The sequence below is a fragment of the Orbicella franksi genome, chromosome 4, assembly GCF_964199315.1.
Source record: "Orbicella franksi chromosome 4, jaOrbFran1.1, whole genome shotgun sequence".
Taxonomy (NCBI): Eukaryota; Metazoa; Cnidaria; class Anthozoa; order Scleractinia; family Merulinidae; genus Orbicella; species Orbicella franksi.
The window spans coordinates 8,575,741-8,599,996 of record NC_138148.1 but is presented as its reverse complement, the minus strand read 5'-3'; the positions used below and the strand labels follow the sequence as shown (position 1 = coordinate 8,599,996).

Sequence of the window (24,256 nt, the reverse complement as noted above, 5' to 3'; positions counted from 1 at the left end):
AATTTTATGATATTGACCTCAAACACATGCCAAGCTCTATCGTTAAGCTACGAACTGCACAAAAACATCTTTGACATAGACATCGCAAAACGCATAAACATCGTTTGCGGATGAAAATGAACTCAGGCCTCGAGTACCTAAGAGCGATCGAATTGTAATCTTTTAATACCAAAAACTCAACAAATAAACCGGTAACAATAGCAGACAAACGGCATATTTTCAGTTCTTTGTGATTTCAACTTTTTCGACTAATATTTTTGTAGCATATGCTTTCAACCCTTGAACCTTAATATCAAAATGTAAATAATTTTTTTTCCAGACTTCTACATTTCTTACAGAAAGAGTAAGGAAACTGTGTTTTGCGACAGTTTTTTTTACATGCTTTACTATCAAGGCTTATTCTTCTGTTCCGCAAGTTACCCTCGATCGCTAAAGGCTCCTTCTTTCGAACGTAAGATCGTCTAGTCTAATTAGGAAGCAAAAAAGAAACCGATATTGTTTAAACAATTTCTTTCTACTGTAGCGCCATTGTTCCTCTCGGAAATATAAATTGACAACAATGTAAATACGATGTACTACCCTGCTGGGTTGTTCGAAAACAGTAACCCCTGATAAAACGTTAACTGAAGTATCAATATTTCCGATATAAAACTGTTCTTCACTTCTTACGTTTTGTGTTGTGTGAGATTACTCAAGCTCAAAACTGAAGGACAAACAGTAGAAACAGAAAACTTCACCGAGAAAGTACAAAACTGAAGTCAAAATTCTTCCTAATCCTGGGTTTGCTTAAGCTTTGAACAACCCGATCACATGTAAGGAGGAGAACGCGGGGCTCTCTTGACAATTTTCCTATTGCTTTCTTATCCTTGAATATAGTTGTTATCTTTCACTGAAGCCAAATTTATGTTTTCAGTGCAACGACCTTATTCAACAATCATTACACAATGCCAGAAACGTTTCCCAACAGGAGTAATCTTAGCGTGGACGATTGTTGTGATCGACATATACTTGAAATCAAAAATTAACTACAAATTTACTATAATATTCAAATAAAGAAGGTTTGGGGATGTTGTGTGCACAGATTGATCTGTGGGTGCCGACATATTTTCTTTTTGACTAAGGCTTAATGGAGCTCCGTTGGGAACTCCCTGCTTTACACATGGCTATTCTCGCTGTACTTAGAAATAGGAAATATTCAGCAGTAAAATGGAGAGAAATGGAGAGCGGTTTTTTTTGCTTGTCCTGCCGGCTTTTCTTCCTACTTCGATTTTTTTTTGTTTTACCCAAAATAAGGGGGGAGTCCGGGTCCCCCGGGCCCCTCCCCTAGAATCAGGTAGAAGAGATCGAAAATTTCATCTTCCTCCTTAAAATGGTCAGTCACTGCGTTTTCCGTTCGCCGAGTCAGGGCGGATAGTCTTTTCTCCACTTTCTCCAATCTCTGCTCGGTGCATTGGATGATACTTTCAGAATTCAAACAGAATGGCTCTGCGTCAGAATTGCACATGTTAGTAAAAGTCACGTCGTCACAAAATAGCTTGAATTCAGGTTTCCTTTTACCTTCCTGAAACATTTCCATGAAACGTTCACCAATGAATCTGACCATTTCAAGCTGGTCGGCACTTTCTTCAACGTTTGTCTTGGCGTCAGTGTACGACTCATTTAGGACTGAAACCAGCATATTCATAAGGATGACAGTCATGCATAACATGAATAGCAGAGCAAACGTTGGGCCAATAAAGGGTTTGTCATTACGGAGGTCATCGAGTGGGACAGCAGTTCCCAGAAGAAACTGAAACTGCGAGATGACTGCTTGCAGGTAGCTTGAGTAGTTAATGACCGTACCACCAAAAAATGTCATCCCTGATATGACAAAAGCATTGAAGACGATGAGAAAAACACCCAGATATGACAATTGGTAGCCTACAGACTGCCGGAAAGATGAAAACAAGAAAATCACATAAGGATTGAAACGGATGAGATTCAAAAGCTTCAGTGTCACGATGAAAACGGCAACAGCGATTGAGGCATTTTCCCAGTTGGCCCAATCTAGTGCTGAGTGAAAATGCATAATTTCAAAAGGATTAGATTGGATTGCTTTGATGCTCTGTAATATACTTTTAGATCTGATCATATAGAATGAAACGGAGGCGACAGAAGATACAATCATTAAGAAGTCAATCATATTCCAGACAGACTTGAAAAATCCAAGACGCTCCCGATATAGGTGGATCAGGATCATAATGAAGTAATATAGCACCATGGCCATGAACAAAAACTGGCAAATGAGATAGAACATCAGAGCTCCTGACTCTATACTGTACAACTCGAGTGTTTCAACCCTCCTTGAAGTGTAGGCAGCGCCAGTAGCGATCATCTCGAAGACGTAAGCAGCGATGCTGATCAAGTTTGTGTTAATGTTAAAAATTGCGAACTCTAGAATAACCGCTCGAGTCTGCCGATCAACCCATCCTTGTTCAAGTGTCTCACTTAAGACGCCGAGGGCAGTGTTTTCGTCATACCCAAGGACAGCAGGATAGCCACCTCCTTCATATGTATTGTATGCGGCTTTTGTTGGATCATTGGCCAGGTCTTTGGCTGTTTGGTAACGCCAAGGCTTTGGGCACATTCGCAAAGCCTTTGGCCATGATGTATTGTAGAGGAGAGGTTTCCATCCTGGAAGACTCAGCAATGTGGTGTCCTCTCCCTCGGGTGAATAATCGTAATAGCAGACTGAGATGATTTCTGAGAGTAATCCACACGGACCTTAAAAATAAGAAATAAACATTGCAGATTGGATCACAACAGAATCACAATAAAGAGTGTCTTTTTGAAACGACCCGAAGACTAACTGTTCTAACGCAAGAATAGAAAATTCGGAAGTGGACTGAATCAAATGATAGCTGTTCTCTAAAGAGATCTGCAGTCAAGAAAAAGCACAAATTTAGCTTTTTTAAAGATCTTTAAACTACTTGAAGACTAACTGTTCTTGCAGTTGTGCACACGACTTTGGCAGTTGTGAGGATAAAGCCTGAACGACGTTCTGGCTTGAGTTATCTTTAAACATTGAATACAAAACTGCAATAATCATTCATGTCTTTCAGTCTTTCTCAGAATTTTTTTCATCTTTCCAATTGCACTAACTGCATGTCTTATTGGAAAAACAGAAAATTCTGAATTGGACTGAACTAGATAATAGCTATCCTCTAGAGAAACGTGCGGTCAAGAAAAGGCACGAATACCTTCATCAAGCAGTATGTGGTTGTTCACGTTGTTATTAATGAACCGAAGACATTTGACCCAAGTAAGTCATCCGAACAGAGTAAAAACTTGTTGTCCAGCATTCAATTTCCTTCAGCTCCTTTTCAGATTAAGCACTCTGTATTCAGAAGAGCCGACAAGGTATGGGCTCCGCCTGAGACTCATGATTCTGTTTCATGCCTTTTCTTAAACACGGGCAGGCAGGAAAGGTTTGTCCAATTTAGTCTGGTCATAAACAAAATTCCAGCGATGTAATTTAATTTTTTGATGTTCATTTTTGGCAATAAAACGTTTATTACTACTTACTTTTTTTTACTCTCAGCTGTCGCATCCAAGGCATGCCGATCAATATTGACATCTTGTTTGCGATGTATACATCATTGTTTTCTTCAAAGCCATTGTACCACGCTTGACTGTAAATATTTGGAAGGAACTCTTGCCTTAACCAACGCGAAAATCTCTGGGAGTCGGTTACCTAAAATGTGAAAAAAGGTTGAGTTTAAATGTTGGTTGCAAGGGACCAATTGCTCCTCCTCTACTCTTCTTGCCTTGATGAGTTAAGCGTCGACAAAAAAATACTTTATAGTTACTTTTTTTTGGCACTACCAATTTTCGCAATTTAGAACGAATCGCGAAATTAAAGACCCAGACGCTTAATTAAAGAAAATGTTTTTGGACATTTACTCTCTTTTCATCAAAAAGCGAAATTTAAGTCCCGCAAAAGTATGCCCGTTCCATATTTTGCGAAATTAAGTTACCGCGAAAATAAGTAAAAATGTAACTTCAGGACGCCTTTGGAACCCAAGGTTGCCGTTAAGTTCAAGTATAAACTAAGGGATGATTTTTAAAATCAGGAGCTTTGAGATAACGAAACAAATTTGTCATTCGTCTCAGATAGAGCACTGATTTTTAACAAACCGAAGAATTGCTTAAGGTGTTATTAAGCATTAGCGCAGAGACCTTTGTGTAAACCTCCTCCCACCAGGTTGGGCTGCAAAGTAGTCGCCGGAAATTGCCCCACCTACATTGCACAGTATATCCACCTATTTGGCGACCTCTGCACACTTTTATTACTTTTGGAAGGCCTACATTAATACTTTTTTGGCTCGGTGTCTTTTCAACAAAGGAAGTTATTCATTTGATAGTATTTATCCTGCTAGCCACCCAGTGCGAGATGGAAGACTTCCTTTACTATATTCCTTTTCATAGCTATTCATACTTCAGTCTTACCAGATCAAACTTTGTAAAGGCATTTCTCGTTGCACTTGTCATTAGAAAACGGTTTTTATTCTTGTTGCCATAGCAAACAATAGCCAGGAGAAACACAAATATTAGATGAAGAACAATGTCCTTCACAATGTCTGTCAACTGAGCTTCTTTTTTGCTTCGGATACGCATCTTTTCCAACAGACTTTGCTTAAAGCGCTGTTTAGGATCATCACCAAGAAAATCGATATCATCGTCATATGAATCATAATCTTCACCCTCTCCAGAATCTCCTTCTTTGTTGCTGTTTTTTCGGCTCAAGAGCAAAGAAATTACAATGACGGCCAGCATTACCTTTGTTGGTTGTACAACAAAAATATCTTGTCCATTGGAAATCAAAATTGAAGCAAGCCATTGTTCGGCAACTTCTTTACCCCACATTAAGCTGTAAAATAAGGTGAAAGTTGCAGCTGTAAGAGTTGTGACGAAACATAGAAACCAACCGATGTACACACAGAAATGAGGCAACATGCAACCTGTTTCACTTATTTCATCCACGAGTCGCTGGGCCCGGTCAATGTCTTTATACTTGTCTGCCTTTTTCCTTCTTGGTCTACTGGACTTAAACAGGAGGACAATCAGGATGTTAACAGGTGCAACTATCAGTCCACTTTGAACTCCCACGACAATCTGTTTCCAAGAAAACTTAAATGGACCAACCTGTATAGCTCCGTCGGATTCTCCACCAATGTTATAAAACATAGCGTTAGCAATCATGGCGCTGAATAGCACTGAGAGACAACACGAGGCTCTTTGTACGCGGGTGAAAGTGCTGCTACATGCTTTACCAAACACTGAGACCCATAGATGACCGTCTGCAATCTTTCGTCCAAAGCGCGAACGTACATGAGCTGAAAAGGACGCAACACTTTGGTTGTCCACAGTAACTTCTACTTGTCCATCGTCCTTTTCTAACGCAAGCCACCTATTTATCGGGAACACCCATCGTTCCTCTGTCTGCCTGTCTTGAATTACGGCTGTCTCCACAAACCAAGAGGGGTCATCTCCGGAATTGTCGTGTTCCAAAGTTATTTCATTTAAAGTACCCAATGATTCGTCAGTGATGAGGACAAAGCCATTAATACTTCCTCGAGCAAATATTTCACCTGACTCTTCTTTACTTCGCAGCGGAATTAGCTTGTGCTCATTAACTTCGCCTTTAACGCTAAGACATACGTTGGCTGTTGTTCCTGAATGTTTCCAAACACCAGTGCTAATAACCATGTCGTAAAAATAGTTTCCTTCATCAAAGATGGTTACATGCTTAGGAGAAGACGTCTGCAATAAATGTAGAAGTTATTTCACACGAGCTATTAGAGATGGTAGCGTTGGCATGTTTTTGCAGTATTTTCTTTTCTTAGAAAAGGACATCTGTCATGTAACGGTAATTGGAAATGATTTAATATACATGACTTCCACTTATGTATTGTTAGCGCAAGGGCCCATTTAGAGAATTTCTTTCAAAAGTAAAAAGGGCTATCAAAACATCTAGAATATCTATATCACTATACGCATTCCTTTAGAGGTGACTGTACCTTGCTTTCGTCCTTCTTGTCGGCCCTCCTTGCGAATATTAAGATAACGAAGTAGAGAAGAAAAGCAGATGCTATTGTGACAAGTACTGAAATATTGCCAGTTTCTCCAAGGCGCGTAAACTCAGTGAAAACCTTGTCAAAATCAATGGGATTTGGTGCTTGAATGAAGTTTCCACCAAAGGAAGTCAAATGGTTGCAAAGGCATTTAAGATGAGTGGTGTTTGAACTGGCGTCAACCTAAAAGAGAAGCATGCATAATCAGTAAGAACAAAGGGGAACATTGATTGTAATTTGGGCTAGTTTTTCTCCTTTAATCACTTCCAGAACCCTGGTCTAAGGCATGCAAGTATGGAAAAAATTGTATTCCAACGAGTTGTATGCTCAAACTCCAAAACCGAGGGAACAATCACAACACGTAATCCGTAACTTACAATCAATGGCGAACCACAATGGAAATAAAACTTGCCTGGCGATAAAGCTGGTCTTAAATTCATGTACTCCAGAAAAGAAAAAAAAAACATCTAAGCGATGGAAATCTGCAAAACTACAAACAAAGTTCAACCTTAGGCACAAGCTTATCCCGGAGGTTGACTAAAATTTAAAATCACGTAAAATTGCTTGTAAGCAAAAACGTACAGTTGCAATATTTTAATCTTCTTTCCTATGCTAAAAATCAAAAAACCCATAATTGTCCAGTCTGAGGACAAAACACTGGAGTTTTACTGAAAATGGAAGTAAATACTACTAGGCGCTAATGTTATGAACGATATTAGTGGTGTATTGATAAGAGAAAATTCAAGTTTAATATACTGAATTACTAATCTTTAGGAATGACAAATACCATTGAACATGAATTCTGTTAAATTACAAATATTAAAAAAATCATGTTATTCAATATAAATATCAAAACTCTGAATGCAGATAGAGATCCAGCTCCTGAATTTGCTCATTTTCAAGCAGAAATTAGAACTGACTTAATTATAATTTACCTTGCAACCATCGGAAGTCCACTTCTCTTTTTCTTCAGACCAATACAGACAACTTGATTGGGTAATACTGAAGGTGTAGTTGACATCGGTTAATGGATCATACTGGGGAATAACTGTTTTAGTAACTCCTTTTGGTGGGGGATCCTTGACGCCGACACATGACCGTCTTTCACGACCATGACCAAGACATGCCGATCTCCGTCTTCTGGAATGTTCGTTGACTAGAATCAACAGACCAACATAAAGACGACTTGGTTCAGAAGGTACCGCTGTTAATGAGCCCCCTTCTAGAGGGCAGAATGTTTCGTTTTGTTTGTCATCTGTTTGATTTTTACATGTTGACGTAACAGTGAAGTTGTGATCAAAGTCCTCGATTGTAGGTCTTGCTCCAAATTTCAAAAACAGTTGAATAGCAATTCCTTGTTTTTGCGCTTTGATTTTGATAGAAACGGGTACATCTGCTAGCTCTGCGTAATAACTACGGAATGACATTTTGTTTGGCTTTAGGAAATAATGTTCCGTTCCGTTGCTGTTGTTTGTCGGTGGACCCGAAATCGGAATAACTATCTCAATGTAATTATCAAGGTTTGACACATTAATCTTTTCCCCATTGCCACTTTGAAGAGCAAGACTGGTTACACTTGATTTGATCTTTTTGCTGCTGTTGTCCCAGGTGAAAGGATTGAAATCAACAGCTTGCATCTGCAAGGCAAGTCCAAGATTGGGGTTTATTAAGATAGCATAGCAATTATTAATTAAATAGACTGGCTAAATATTACGAAGTGAACTCCCCGATCAAGTTTCAGGCATAAGCTGGAGCCGAATAAACTTGGAATGTTGAATGATAGAACTTCGAGGGGAAACGAAAATTTGTTCGAGAGAGTGGGACCGAAAAACAACGCCTTTTAGGGCCGTGTTAAGCGTCCATCAAGCCCCAGCTTCATTCACGCGGTTTCACTGGGTCCAGCTTTTGTTCGCTGACCATGCGTGTCCGCAAAAAGACGTTTGTTTTGCTGTCCAGCAAAGAGATTATTGCCCAAGCAGAGTAGATAGGGTGCCAAAATATGACTTGCTCATTGCTGAGTGACATTAAACAGGAGGTTGGAAGCAACAATCAAGGAAGAGAACAATAGATGGGATGATTCGGCCCTGGCGAAATGAACGAAAACGACTGGACAAAAGCATAGAAAACAGTCACTATCCATACCCGTGCGTTAATATCTCCATCGCCAATGTCTCCAAGATTGGCAGGTAGCTTAAATTTTGTGGGCCCTTCTTCCATAGCGAGTCCCTTCACATCGTCGACGGCGACCTTCTTCAAAGTTGTTGCCAAGTTGTTTGTACGAATTACTAAGGCTTCGGACGGAACCAAGCGGCCAAATAACGCATCGCTCATGTTACTCAATTTCCCCAAAGCCTTTTTCACGAACTGCAATAAAAAAGAAAAACACTCTCGGCAGTTTTGTTTTTTTGTTTTTCGGCAATTACTGCAATAAAGATTGCCTAAAGCTTTTAGTCCTTTTTTCACAATCTGTATTCTAAACGTACAAATGAACAAACCAGATTTCCGTATTATGGCATTCACTAGTGTACAGTTGGGTAAGTACCGTTAGTGCTGTCCAAACGATAACTTAAATCCTTATACCTGTGAGGAAGGTTGGTTGTCATCTGAGACTCCGTTCGCTTGATCTGCACCTGCTGCCGACTGAAGAACATTGGTGAGACATCCTGTAATGCTCTTAGATGTTTGCTCTATCACAGGAGAAAATGGCTCCTCCAAGTCGTTGAGGTTATCAACTAGCATATTTGAAACCTTCTCTGTCATTTGCATTATAAATACCTAAGAGGTAAAATGTATATTATAGAATATCTAATAATTTTTCAGATATGGTCTTTCTAAAGGAAGTATAAGTACACGTTGAAATTGGGAGGGGTGTAGCATTTGTTTTTAATCTCAAAATACGCTGTCTACCATGATAGATAAAGATAGATAGCGAACTCAGTTTTCTTAAGAAAGATGGAGTATATTACTTACTAGACTATTACTCCCTCCCGTCCCTTTCTCGCCGCCCATCGCCACGTTAACCACTGACATCACCAAGCGGGACATTTCAAGACTCTCTGGCGTTATAACTGTAAACTTCATAATTATTGTTTCAGAAATCTAGCAAAGAGAGAAAAGGATAATACTTATGTGTATTATTTGAAAACAACTGATAGGAAAGATGGCCCAGACTGAGCACCGAGAAAGATTAAGTTTGTTGTCTGGAAATTGACTTCAGTTTTCGAGTGAGAATATTGATCGTTATCCACTAAAATAGTCATGTACTGGGAAGCCATGCTACACTGTACAACCCTTGATTTAGCTGTGACATTTTCCGCTGATCGCTAATCCTTGACGTACAAATGTAATAATGACCAACTACGGCATGTAATAAACCGTACTTGCATTCGTTGTAAAATGATTTTTATTTCAAATTGGAATTGACTTTTCGAGTCAGAATATTGATCGTTATCCACTCAAATAGCTATGTACAAGGGAGACATGCTACATTGTACAACCCTTGATTTAGCTGTGAAATTGTCCACTGATCGCTAATCACTGACGTACAAATTTAATAATGATCAACTGCGGCATGTAATGATACGCACTTGCAATCGTTGTAAATTTTTTTTTTTTAACGAGAGCCAAATAAAAACAAGATCGTATGATCGACGTTTGTTTCTCTAAATCAAGGTGAACGAAAAAATGTCTCACTTGATGTGGAGAACAATAATCGTTTACACGACGGTGGACGTACCAACATTTTTACACCTGGGTCCAATGTTTTTTCACAATCGTTTTTCTCGTTGGCAGACTTGAGGACAGACAAAGCAAGCTGGGCAGCCTGGGAGAGTTCCCCTTTATTAAGAAATCCATCCAGTGGATTGCCTTCCCCAAGTACAAAGCTTTTTAACTTGTTTGCGACTTCATCTGACGACGATAGACAGGGATCAAGATCAGCAGCTGGTTTAACCTGCAGTTGAACAGACAAGATGTTATATGCATATTCTACAAGTCTTAGACAAAATCCCCTTTTGTCTCGGACATTTTGTTGACATTTTGGACGTTTTGTCGAAAAGTAGAGAATACTTTCTCTTCAGCCCTTGGCTATTTCATTAACAAGTCATTTGATGCTTTATAACGGGAAAATGAACCTTTCTCTGGCATGCCTGCTTTTGATTTTTTATTCATTAAAGATACGTGTGCTTTTTTATAGGCTTGATTTTTACACCTTATTCTTCCTGGGATATAATGATAGTTTTTGAAGTGTCAGTTAGCCATTGTACCGTAATGTTACTTTGCGCATCCGTTACAAAGGTGACTCGTGAAGTTCTTCACTTATTTTATATCCGATGAAATTTTACCGGACAATAAAACATGAGAAATGATATCACTTAACTAAAAAAGACATTCAAGTAGACTCGTGCTCTAGAAAGGCGCTCTCAACGAGTGATAGCTGCTGGGACGTGGATGAATGCGTGAAAAGCTAAACAGATTAATGCGTGAAGAATATTTGATAGCTTAGTATAGCATATTTATCCGGAAAAAATGGTTTCCGTCTTAATATATCTGATTGAAGACAGCATGCCAACAAATTCGTCTGATGCAACTTTATGATATAGAGACAAAAAAAAAATGAAAATATCAAATTGAATGAAGAAGCTGCCTCATTAATGTGGATTTCTTATCCGCTTTTTAATTGGTAAACTTTTAAAGTGAGAACTGAAAAGTAAAAATAAAGACAAGATTGATATCGATGACAAGCCGCGACTGCAAACAAAAAAGGACTTTTAGAATCACGACGAGAAAGTAAATCTCCGGTTGTTTACTCTTGCACCCTTTAATGTATTGTGGAGAAAAATAGCATCAATGCGTCTTCTTTAATTTGGTTACCTTAATAAACAGATTTACTACAACCGCAACGCCGACGGCATTCTTGACGACGACGTTAATTTGTAACTTGTAATCATCTTCTGGAGCTCCTGCCGGTAACACTGTCGAAACAGACTTGGGAGAGCTTCCGTAAGATATTGGTTCCTCTCCAAGCTGAAATTCATAAGTAAGTGCGTTTGTATCTTGCCAATCAAAACACTCAAAAGTAAACTCTGTCTCGAGAACCACTCCTTCAGTTACTGACGGTGTGCAATACCCGCTGTGCGGCGCCCCAGCTGTCTCGAAATCAAGCACGGCGAAACCCTCTGTTCCGTCTGGAGATGTTACGAATAACGTTAAACTGTACTTGGATTTGGATTGCAATGAATTCTTTTTGATAATCATATTGGTCGCATTCACTGCAGTTGAGGTCATGTTAGGTGGAATAGGTATGCCTTCCCACTTGCCCGAATTATCATCCAATCTTTTTAATCGCCATTCGTACACTGAACCATTGCATGGAGAATTAACACACTCTGACGTCACTCGGAGCTTGTTCGAAGCGGCTACCACTGCACCACAGTCAACAAAGCATCTGAAATCAGAACGAAAGACATAAAATTGAAAAGAAAGTAGCTTCTTGGAGTTTTTGGGTTTTCATCCCAGAAGCCATTACCACGAAGCGAAAGACTAACAGTGAATGTGTGGAAAGAAATAATGGAATATGCTGGTGTGGTTAACGCGTTCTACTCATGTCCCATGTTACGTCTTCTTCATTTTACTTACTGAGTCTAAATATACTTTCTCTCTCCCTACTACAACAGAGTCTGATTTTGACATACATTGCCAATATCAGCAGTATGTTGGACACTTTTCACAGGTGAGTAGACTGATTGGACCATCTCGCCACAAGTTCACTTGTGGGAGAAATAACGCATCTTTTTTCGAGAAATTTTGGAGTCAATTTTCTTTAACAGAGTTGTAATGGTAGTGGTTACCTCAATGCCACCTGGGGTACTTCTCCAGCAGTTACCTCAAAAGACATTTCTGCAAAGGAGCTTCTCTCATCTTTGGACACAGTCAGTCTCAGAACATAGTTTTGCCGTACTGCAAGCTGACGAGGGTCGATAGTAATGGAAGTGGAAATGGCGTTTACGTGTCCAACAAAAGAACCGAAACAATCATTGCTCAAAGAAGCATTGTCCTCCGAATGAAAGCAGGACCAAGCGAAATTTAATCCTGAGTAATTTCCAGGGCCAATATCTCCATCGTAACTCAATGAGCCATCCACGGTTACATTATCGACGGATCCCAGGCGCACGCTACTGCCACCGTCAATAATGGCTTTTACCGGCGCTGAAATGACCTCAATAAACCCAAAGTCAAAGGCAGTAAGAGTTTGTGGGAACTCCGAATCACCAATTTTGTAAGAAGCAGTAAATTTGACTTGATAGATACCAGCGGGTATAGATCTCCTGTTTATGGTCCATTCAGTTGTTCCCTGACTTACTAAAGCTCCCTCCGCTGTCTCCGAGTTATCGAGTTCTGTTTCACTAATGATACGCCATTCCAAGGTGTTTGCCAATACATTGGCATCGCTCTGCAAACCTTGGATTATCGCTTCTTGAACACTTTTCACCGACCGCTCGACAAGAGTGGCGTGATTCTTGTCCTTGGAAATGTTCCGGATGGTTACTGAGAAGTCTCCTGTCAATTAAAAGAAAAAACCATTGACGGATCTAAGGGAAAAAGGGTCGAGATCATCAAGAGCACTCCATTCTGGAATTTTTTTTTTAAATAACTTCACGCTTAATCAACTTAAATAATGGCAAAAAAGGGTAACATGCATGAAAGATATTCAACCAGGGACAAAGTGAAACGTAAACTTTCCGTTCATTCTGTTTATACTTTCTCGGAATATTACAAATAATACAACAGACGAAAAAGACAGTGACGTCCACAACTGACGCCAAGTCATTCACTTTTTAAGTATATATCACAAACAATGAGAAGGGTTGAAACGATTTATGTAACTCGCGGGATGAAACTCAGACACCTCTTTCTTCTCAGAAAATAAAAGTTAATTACGTTAGTAAACGGCTATTGTAAATCCTCTCTTCCTGTGAGTAACAATTAGTCATAAAACAGTTTGAATATATAATTCTATACGAAAAATGACTCCTTGGAAACAAACAAAAAACTAAAGAAGCTGAAGTGGACTAATATGTGAATTACAGTTACATTCTGACTTAAAACACATTTTAAACTACAACACATCCATATTGGTATACCAGTGTGCGTGTACCACCGTCTTTTTAAATAAAGATCGATTACTTACTTACTCGCTAATGTAAATGTCAACGTAAAAAATGTGAATCTTATTTATAGTGGTCATGCACTAAGCTTAGCTATACAAGCACTAAGCTTAGCTAGTTTACAGGCCTGCCACTGAAACAAAGGAAACACATATTTCAAATAAACGTAAGATAGTTAAAAAACCCAACCGGCAGGAGGCAGACTAGTTGGCTATTTACAAAGCTTACTTACTTACCCACGGGATCACAATTTAATATCCCATCACCAGTGTAACTATCCCGACACTCACAGGTAAAGGAACCGTCATTGTTGTAACAGTTAGCCACTCCATGGCAGTTGTGAGTTGCTGTTCCACATTCATCGATATCTGTCAGACAATGTATACGTATAAATGTAATTTATACAATTTTGCAGGCAAGGCAGAATAATCGTCATCCTTTTTTTTTTTTTTTTTTTTTTGCGTGAACCTCTCAGAAAACAAAAGGTCGCTTCAAAAAGGGCTCAAATCCTCATGTCTGTGGCTTGATATTGGTAGATTTCAATCCCTTTTGTTTCTTAAGGTTCGTTGATCGCCGTCGTGATTTATAACTAACGGCGGAGTAAAACCTCATCCAGTGTTCGCATGTTATTAAAAAGTGTAGACAACGTCGCGCCTCAAAAATTCTTGCAATTTTGCTGACGTGGTGACATATGGCACAATATGTGTATATATAGGATATCTTTATGCTGTGAATATGTAAATAAAATGTACCATAAATGGGATAATAATTAATCGAATATTGTCATGCATGCTTCTTTCAATAGTTGACAGAAAAATTTAGCGGAAAGTTGCGGTACACGCAACGGATGAAACTGTTTCTAAGGAAGCCATGTTAACCACTAAGAACGATAAATCTCGATTCATGCAGTTTTCATATTTTTTAAACTACTAGTTCGTTATAATAAAGTGTATTATCGTTTGTCTCACGATGTAGTCACTTGAGATGTAGATCGCGACGTTTCGACTGCTTACTGCTAGTCTTCTTCGGGCGATAAGGTCGACTAGTTCGTTGCCTGTTTTATGGAAAAAAATGTTCTTTTTTTTCTGTGATTACCTGTTGGGAAAATCTTTAGTTTAGGCCCATTTTAGGGTGAGAGTTTCATCGTGGAACTACTTCAGCAACATTCAGACATCGTTCTAGAAAAGCGTCGAGTGCTTTCTTAGCTTTAATTATTTGTGGGTCAGTAGTGCTATTAAACGGATATATTTTCTTGCTATTGAATGATAAATCACAGCATGTGGCACATTAATAAGAGACTGCTAGCATTGCGAACATTTTGTTGCAACATTATAATTTATTTCTACACCGCTGCTTACTAAATACGCTTCGTTGTGGTTACCTTAGGTAAGCCTTAACTTCCATAAAAGATTACAAGAAAACGACCATTGTTGTAAAAATGTATAGATGATGGAAGATTATAGAATGATAAATCGTACCAAAACAATCTACGCCATCTCCTGAATATCCTCGAAGACAAGTACAGTCGAATGAGCCTATAGTGTTGATGCACTGTGCATTTTCGTGGCAGTTGTGCGTCTGATGTTGACATTCGTCTGCGTCTGCGGAGAAATAAAATTTTGTGGTAAAATATTTTAACAAGTCGAGTATTTTAATAGTCGATTGTTAACTCTTGTATTAACGTATCAATCTCGCGCACTTTAATGACTTCACTTAAAATGTTTCCCCCTTTTTTTGCAATTATACATGCAATTATACTCGTCCGATTTCGAATAACTTGCCGGATTACTCCTTGAATTGTACTCCACTCCGTCTAATTAACAATTAGATTATGAGCTCGAGATTTCTATAAGGTGATATAGTTGATGAGACCGAAGGCCGAATCAACTATCGCCGAGAGCGAATAATCTAATTGTTTCAGTAGAATTATAACTTAAATTAACGCAAATAAAGGTTCCCAAATATTTTTCGACGTATTATTGAACTTTAAGCTTTAACAAAATCGCACGTATTGAATTGCCCTTGGTAAATTTGCAGTTGTTTACGCGCGCGCACCGGTTTTTCAATAATTTCAAGTGTTTTAAGTCAAGCATCCGTTTATGTCCTTCTTTGAGTCTTCTCAGGAATTTAATTATCCATTTACATCCAAAATTTCTTCCAAAACTTCGGATAAACGATAAAAACGTCGCATTTTGTGGACGACCGACAGCTACTGCATTCTAATGGCTGATGGTATACGAGTAGCTGAGCCAATTAGATTGTAGCATTTGCATTAGTATACTAGTAGAATTCTACTAACTACAATTAGTTGTCATACCCCAACAGTTTACACCGTTTCCTGAATACCCTTGGACACAAGTACAGTTGAATGAACCAAAAGTATTGTTACACTGGGCGTTGACGTCGCAATTGTGTTTCTGTTCTTGACATTCGTCTATGTCTGCGAAAAATAATTATCACTAAGTTATTTAGCGACCATCCTTTGATATCACGCGGGATCACGACAGAAGCATGGCCGACGAGGCCCTAGGACTGCATAATGGACTTGATTAATTATCTGGTTATCCAACAGACTATCAACGAAACTTGTTTTTACGGAGAGTACTGTCGTAATGTAAGACGTTTTCCATATCTACGGGCGCCCATGTATTATTCTCTATGCCAGGCCAAGAGGAATCGTGTCAAACTGTGTACATCTGAAGACATCGCATTATTTGTAAACGACATATAATTGGGATTTTCTGGCCATATAAGGTATCGGAACGATGTGCTGATTAATAATTTCAGACTTTTAATTTCCACGCCCTGTGAAATACGTTGACTTTCATTACCTTTATTCTTATTACTCGACTAAGGGAGCAGACGATAATGTTGAAACAAATGCGTTTATTTGCATAAGAAGACCATACTTATTCGCCTAGAATTACGTGACTATATATATTCTCTACAAAACAACGAAGTCTCTAGAACTCCTATTTCTCCTGCAACTCTTAATTCCCCCCGGAATAAGTCTTGAAGCTATTCTAGCTGGATAGTTGATCGAGCTAAAACCAAGATGGCACAAATGCTTACCTAGACCCGATTCTTTCACTTCATTTATTTGCTTCGCGGTCAGCGCGGCGTCAAAGAATTGCATTGCAGCAATTCTTCCCGTGAAATACCGCTCTTTAAATGCACCTATTCTGACGTCGTCTTGAGTAGCAAGAGTTATTCCAGCTCCGATACTGCGCTGCACAATTCTTGTACCATTTATCCAAATGCTTGCAATACCAGTATCGTGATCATAGGAAGTGCCAACATAGTGCCATTGGTTACTTGCCAGGGAATTATCGGTCTTAAAAGCTGGTATGTCCGAGTAATTTCTGTCCGCATAACCAGCCATAAGTTTTCCCGAATTGGAAATCCAAAAATGAACTGTCCACTGCTGATCATTTATTCCATAACTGAAGATTGATCCTCTACCTATAATCTTAGGATACAACCAACATAACACTGTGATGGAATGCTGTACATCCAATCCCCCATCGTTTGGAAAGTCAATGTAGCTGTTCGCGTGTCCATCGAACTCGTAAGAGCCATCTTCGTTACCATTTGGACCAGTTGCTAGCGTCACTCCAACAGGGGTACCCTGGGGTTGTTCGTCGTTGATTTCCCGTACTGAAAACCATTTGTTAAGGGGGTAGAGAACCTTAGGATCTAGAACGCCGATGGCTACAAGATTAAACAGGAAAGAAAAATGTTCCAATGAAGACCTTTGCCATAAATTTCCCTTCCATATAAAGCTGTTAGGCCCAGTTCAGACGCCGAACTTTTCATGAGCCGAACCTAATTCGAATTTGGACCGACCCAAATGTTCGTCTTTTGATTCAGACGTCGAACTTAATTCGCCGAACTTAATTTAGTTTGTACCAAAACACATCTAAATGTCAGCGGTTTTGAGGCAAAGTGTAAGCTGCTTGTAAAATATGCTATAATAATTTATGCATTAGGTTCGGCACATGAAAAGTCCGACGTCTGAATTAAAGTCCAAAGTCGAGATTCCCGGAAGAGCTTGGCGGGAAGAACGGCTGAACCGTTCCAAATTCAGATAACCGTTCTTAATTGATTCAGACACCGAACTTTTCTAGTACTTAATTCAATGTATTGGCCTTGGCTCATGAAAAGGTCGGCGTCTCAGCTGGGCCTTACTGGTAGAAGAAATGATTGTATATATTTTTCTCGGTTGTCATGCCTCGGGTTATCATTTATTTCTTGTTTCCTTTTGTTGTTTTTTTCAGTCAGTCAGTCAGTCAATCAATCAAGAAAAACAAAAACAAAAACAAAAAACAAAGAAACTTGCCTTTTATTTGCAACAGGTTTGAGAGAAATTGTCGACATAAAAACGAATACAAACTTTGCCACAATACCTATACAGCCATAGAGCTCTACCCTCATTGATATATGGTCGTGCCAGGCTATTGGTAGAAAACGAATGTAGCGTGAAATGATCGGCGGGTTTAAATCGTTCTTAACAATACTGGCCTTGTCTGTGTTTCCAGCAAACTCCTAAAAAATCAGCATTACAAACTGTTAGGAATCAGATTAGCCATTGAGAATTTCGTCAATGAAAATTCTCATTACCTAGAAATGGATATTGATTTTACATGGACATGGACAACCGAAAGTATCTTTTCTCAGCTGGCCATGACCCAAAGGAAGGAAAATTTTCGTTGTACTTCCGAAGGCTGGATATCCTTTTTTCATATTTTTCACGTTAATTTTTTATTGAAGTAGTTTATTTTTTGTCTAGCGCTTTTATCGTGAGCCCCCGGTTCGGAAGAATAGGTAACCACTCCCTGTGTCACGAAATTAAATAGATTAACATTTTTATTATTACTATTTCTATTACTATTACCATTACCATTACCATTACCAGTGATTACGATTACTATTACTATAACTGCTATTAGTACTATTACTATTACTATTTCTATTGCTGTTGCTGTTGCTGTTGCTGTTGCTGTTGCTGTTACTGCTACTGCTACTGCTACTGCTACTGTTACTATTACTATTACATGTACTATTACAATTACTATTACTATTAGTCTTACTATTACTATTAAACACAATAATATTTGATTGCTGTAAATGAGCGCTGTGAGATTTACTCACTTTTTATCATGCATCACATTTTACCTTATCTGCGCTTTGTTCATTTTCCGTGTAGATCTGGAAATTCACTCCATCGTCACCGTACTGTAACTTGTACTTGGTAACCCATTGATTTTGACTGTGTCTTCCTTGTGTTGCTACGCATGTCACTTTAGTGTAAATACTTCCAAGGTCCACCTGGAGCCACTGATTGGCATCTATTGAGCTTGGCGACCAACAACCAGCACCCTCTTTAAATCTCAGTCTGCCATGGAAGGGGGCATGGTCTGCATCGAATTGCGAAGAGGCACTAATATGTCCATGAGAGATTGCATTGTTCCTCATGCCAAGAGCTTGTTGACATTCTAGCAGATAAACCATATCCATAGACATCCATAGATATACATGTGAAATTCTGGCACAGAACAGTTATTCCGGCCCATTTTTTCGTCTTTAAGGAAATACCCGTTGTAATGTCGTACCTAATAGTGGTAATAGGTGGATACTTTTTGCTTTGAGTATGCGAGTACAAATTGGTCATCGACTAATCAGGATGACTTGGTGATTAGTGGACTATTCTAGAATCAAAATGTTAATAATAATAATAATAATAACAATAATAATAATAATAATAATAATAATAACTATTTAAGTGTCAAATGTATTTAGCACTATTAAATACTGTAAATAAATAAACAAATATTTCAAATATAACATAAAGTATTAAGAATCCCAACTGTTTGGAGGCTGACCAGTTGGTTATTTACTCAACGCGGTCGAGGAGTTGAACTCGGGACTACCGAGAACAAATCCTGATAGCGGTAGGGCGGAGGATTTGAACCAGGGAGCTCCAGATTTCAAATCCAGCGCCCTAAACCACTCGGACACGCCGCCTCCAAATAAGACGCTGCCTCTGTTAATTATTGTCAAGTAATGATGGCTGGAAAGCGAGCTTAATAAGAAACGTACTTTAAACATAGACTCTTTGCATATACATGGGTAAATACTGTACCTCTGCAACCATAGAGCTCCACCCTCATCGAAATCCAATTATGCCAATCTACTGGTTGAAAGCGTATGTAACGTGCAGTTATGGTTTGGTTTAGGTCATGATAAACAACAGTGTCCTGGTCTGTGTTCCCAGCGAATTCCTATGCCAGTGAGATAACAGTTTTTGTTATAGAGATCATGAAACTCCTGCCGCGGATAATTTCAATTATGTTAAGGACGGTGCACACTAAATACAAACTAGGTCTTTTCGCCGGATTAGGACCACATGGAAAAAGTAGATCTTTGCAGGGGCTGTCGGACCACATGGAAAAAGTAGATCTTAACAAGGGCTGTCGCACCACATGGAAAAGGAGATCTTAGCAAGGGCTGTCGGAATCCAAAAGGAAAACTGGGATTAGCCGCGCACTTTTCCGAATAGTCTTGAATATGGAATAAAAATGCTGATGTAGGCATTTTTTTTGAAAAAGAAGGAAAAAAATTTTCTTCCTAGATTTTCTTAGAATTCGCCTTTACATACAGAAAAGCAAAAACATTTATAAAGATCTTTAACTGCATGGTTAAATAAAGTTACTTACTTACTTACTTACTTATGGTAAGTTAATGGTAACATAAAACCACTTTTGCTGTCTTTTTAATAACAAAAATCTTCGAAACAGCTCTTTTAGCGTCCCTGAAAGCTCTCCTCTAGTTTAGCCAAGATACAGTCTAAATAGCTTTTCCTCACAACCAGAGACTAATCACGTAATGAACAGGCTTGCCACTTCCATTTCATAACATAACCTGTGGGGGTAACCACGCGTTTTAAAAGTCAAATGAAATGTCTTCATCTTTTTGAAAAAACTTTCACGGTGGTGCCCGTTTTTTTTTGTCGCCTTCCCAGTAAGGGAAACATTTGCGTCTCTTGCACTTTTTTTGAGCGCGCACTACGCCGTCTGGAGGTACATGTTTAAAAGGGCATTAAAGGGCATTAAATTTACCCTTTTCAGTCGTCCGGTAAGCCTTTCCTTTGGTTTTGTGCTTTATTGTACACTGCTGATCCTGATCAAAACCAAGATCCGGCTTCACTCCGCTGCTGTTTGTACAAATGGTCCTTGCATTACAGTTTTACTGTCCGTCCGTTTTACCGTATGATGCAAGGGAAGCAACACGTTCTGGGGAGCTCATGTTACAGCTTATTGAAGCTAATTACTTCTGATTCTTGTTCATAATCTCATTTTTTTGCCTTGCACTTATTTTGCAGTTTTAATCGTTTCCTGGACATCGGAGCTGTTTAATTCAGTTTTTTAATCTTCCTAGAGAAGTCAGTAGAATGTCTGGAAAATGTTATTTTATGTATACACTCCTTTTGTAAAGATAAAAGAAAGACGCGACTATATTGCTGCTCCTGAGAGAGTAGCTCGAGTGCGTGATGCCGAAACAATAGCCACACTTGCTAAAAGACGTCTAACATGATCATACCTTGCAAAAGAATAGCTCTAAAGCTTTTTTGTATAAACTGGTAATTACTTTCACAATTTTAAAAGTTTTGTGTGTCATACTGAATTTGCCTGCAAGAGATTCTCCGTGTTTGTCCTTGCGAGGCCTGTGAGAACATGGGCGGCGATGCCTTATGGTTCATAGACATTTTGGAGGTGTTTTTCTACTGTACTGAGTATTGGTTGCTATGGTTGTACAGCATATAGCTATGATAAACAATGGTAATAGGACTGAGTGGAGTCCAATTCGATCTGTAATCATACCAGTGATTAACAAAATCGGACGACCGCGAAGCGTATGATTAAAGACTGAATTGGACGACGCGAAGCCCTGTCACCAATTAATCAAAACTATGACAAAATTCGAGAAACGAACAAACTATCGATTGAGCGCTGAACAATTAAACGTCGTTATGAATGCTGAAAAACACAACAGTTTACTCAACAAAGTGCACCGCAACAGCGCGCGCAAAATGACGTATACTATCCAATTACAAACATGACGCGTACACTGTCCAATTAATGCTAAAATCGGGCTGCTGATAGCCAATCACGTTCGAGAATTTTGCTATAGTTTTGATTAGGACCGTTAATGACCACCGTTGCAATTAGTGGGCAGTTACAAATGTGGCCGTTACTGGAGGATCAAGAGTAATCAACTTCGGAGTGGATTTCACCTTGTCGTCGGTTTCTCCTGGTTCTCTGTAGCACGTGAAGTTCACGCCATCGTTACTGAACTTTAGCTTGTATTTGGTTACCCAGTCCTCTTTTCCATTTCTTCCTTGTGTTGCCACACGTGTTGTTTTAGTGTGCAGACCGCCAAAGTCGATCTGAAGCCATTGACTGAGATCATTTGTGGCAACCACCCAGCCACCTGCCTTGGACAGTGTTCTATGAAAATGAAGCCTTCCCTGGTGGGCGGCTTCATTAGCATCCCATTGCGAAGAAGCAGTAATTTGTTCGTCAGAGATTGTACGGTCTTCCATGCCAAGAGCATTTAAGCACTCTAGATATTTTTTGAAATAGACGAAAAAAGGCTATCTTTCCATTTATGTATAAAATTGTAATGGCGGGTTGGGGAGGGGGAAGGTGACAAATTAGTTTTTATTAAATTTGGAATTTTTGATTAGGTTATGCGCCTAACCGATAGTTAAAAAGTACTTCAATTTTTAAAGTGTCACTGGTAAAACATTTTTGTTATTGTGACCTTTTCTAAAAATAAACTATTTCTGGAACTTAGTATGGCGTTCACGTTTTTTTTTCTTTTTTTTTTGACAAGGCGTAGTCCTCAAATCCCATTTATGGTTTTACCTTCTTTGCAAGTGTCTCCAAAGAATCGTTCAGTACATTGACAAATGTAGCTGTCCTTTCCTTTGACTGTGCAGTTTCCTCCATTTCGGCATGGATTTTTGGCACATGGAACCGCTAAACAAGACATAAGAAGCTCTGCATTAAGACCCATATTCGTTTGCAAATATTTAGAGCTCTATCTTTTCAGGGAATCATGGAAATTGTATTCGTCAAAATAGATATTCAGTCCAAGACGACGAATAAGACTACCAATGATTCCCTGCTGGCGCGTGGCCATTGACAGTTAGTTGTGAATAACAAATTTGCGAATTGCACCGGTCGTATAGTTCAGGCTAAGAGGCTCGTCAAATACCTTGTTGCCATGGCAAACTGTTGAGTATAACGTTTAAAGTCCCGTTCGAGTCAGAAAAAAAAAAGGATGACAGTAATCTGATCTCAAAGCATAAAGGTCCCTGATGTCCCTTGGACGGAAGGTAACGTTGCCTCCGAATAGCCACAAGTCTGTTATAAATTAGAGACGCCCTTTTTAAACATTCATTACCTCTTTCGACTTAATTGGGAGTTCAAGCAAACATGACGGCGGCGACGGGGACAACATCGATTGAAAAAGGAATTTATATTTATCCTGGCGATACCCTTGAGTCATTCAGTTTGTCTATTAATGTGAGAGCTATCTTAAAACTGAATTTGAGCACGGCCACTGTTCTGCTCATTAGACCTTTTGTTATTGACGTTCCCGTTGCCTTTTCCGTTTTGGTTTGCTTTAACTCCTTAATATCTGTCAGAGTTCAGCGAGGTTGTGAGGAATTTTTCTGATCTAACAAAACACTTGGGACTTAATTTTATTTGATGTTTGATGATGCGCTAATTAGAGAAGCAGGGAGAGGATTTATTTTCTGATGAACAGAAACTACAAGGAAGGCTTATTCACGGGAATTCTCCGCGAATTGACTTAGCAGTGTCTCCTAACCTATATTTACTACAGATAGATTGACAGGAGGGCTGTAACTTAATTAACTAGGCGGTCATAGACCTCAGGGTCTTGTTGCAACCGTCAGTAAGTAATTATTTGACTAGTACGCATCTAGCCAATTTCCAAGACTCTCTTCTTGACCGGAATTATTTTTCTACGTGTACCAGTAAAACAGAACAATCCGATTAAAAGTTCTTTGAGCTTCTTGTTTAGACTAGGTAGCATTACTACAGTGGGCGCTAATTTCACATTTTGCTCTGCCTTTAAAGAGACAAATTGAAAGAGCGTTGAAAATTATGAGTGGATTAAAACAAAAGCAGCCGTGAGATGCAACATTTTACTCTGAATGGATGTTTCAGGCAAGGTAATGTTGTAATACAGACGTTTCCAAATATTGAGCTAAGCGCCTAATAACGGGTGCAAAATGCATGTATTGAATCATTTATGGTTCTTGATTTTGAAAATCTATTGTGGTGCTTTTCGTGAATGAAGTCGTCCATAACCCAAAACAAATCACTAACTTCAACATTAACTTTGGTGAATATTGTAACTGAAATCGCAATAGTGAGTGAGCTTATTGATGTCACTATCTATTGAGGTTATTGCTAATTGCAGTTCTTGAGAAAATGACGTTTTTTTTTTTTTTTTTGGTGACAGTTTTTGCACACAGTTTTTTGACGATCGTACCGGAAGAGTATCTTTCTCAAAAAAGTAAATGAAAAGTTAAGAACCTATACATGATGTCAAATAAGAATCATGATCCGACGGGCATAATGCTTTGCTTTAAATCAGAGATCCTATTAACTATTCCAAACCATAACGAGGTTTACGGCTAAAAGGATTGAAATTTTTAATTCAATTTATTTTCACTAATTTCAAATCATAGTTCTCATTGTCATGATTAGCAAACATACTCATATGTGACAGACACAAACCTGCATATGATAAGCCTCCATAAGCTAAAACCATCAGGCCAAGAAGCCAAAACGTCTGAAAATCCAAATTAATTTATAAGTTCAATTGTTTGGTACCCATGAAAAACACAGCGTAGCCCAGCTAACCTTGGATGGTAATGAA

General features: G+C 38.9%; 1 protein-coding gene across 1 annotated transcript; it reads right to left on the bottom strand.

The window, feature by feature from the left end:
* Positions 1-1,097: 1,097 nt before the first annotated feature.
* Positions 1,098-22,513, bottom strand: LOC145484396 (polycystin-1-like protein 2). Its single transcript, XM_081463014.1, has 19 exons — positions 21,573-22,513; positions 19,422-19,560; positions 18,455-18,774; positions 17,686-17,821; positions 16,352-16,990; positions 15,597-15,719; positions 14,758-14,880; positions 13,516-13,647; positions 11,963-12,671; positions 10,986-11,559; positions 9,850-10,065; positions 9,084-9,212; positions 8,694-8,888; positions 8,256-8,477; positions 7,049-7,750; positions 6,060-6,296; positions 4,489-5,802; positions 3,565-3,733; positions 1,098-2,763 (listed from the first exon to the last, which is right to left on the bottom strand). The coding sequence occupies exons 1-19, from the start codon at positions 21,879-21,881 to the stop codon at positions 1,280-1,282; spliced, it is 7,872 nt and encodes a 2,623-aa protein (XP_081319140.1). The 5' UTR covers positions 21,882-22,513; the 3' UTR covers positions 1,098-1,279.
* Between the last annotated feature and the right edge of the window lie 1,743 nt (positions 22,514-24,256).

Excerpts from the sequence above, each read along its gene's own strand:
- LOC145484396 (XM_081463014.1), bottom strand. The coding sequence starts at position 21,881 with ATGGAAGACCGTACAATCTCTGACGAACAAATTACTGCTTCTTCGCAA. Across the intron at positions 12,672-13,515 it reads ATTAAATTGTGATCCCGTGG|GAGACTTCTCAGTAACCATC; the intron begins GTAAGTAAGTAA and ends TTTAATTGACAG. Across the intron at positions 5,803-6,059 it reads ACAAGAAGGACGAAAGCAAG|ACGTCTTCTCCTAAGCATGT; the intron begins GTACAGTCACCT and ends CATTTATTGCAG.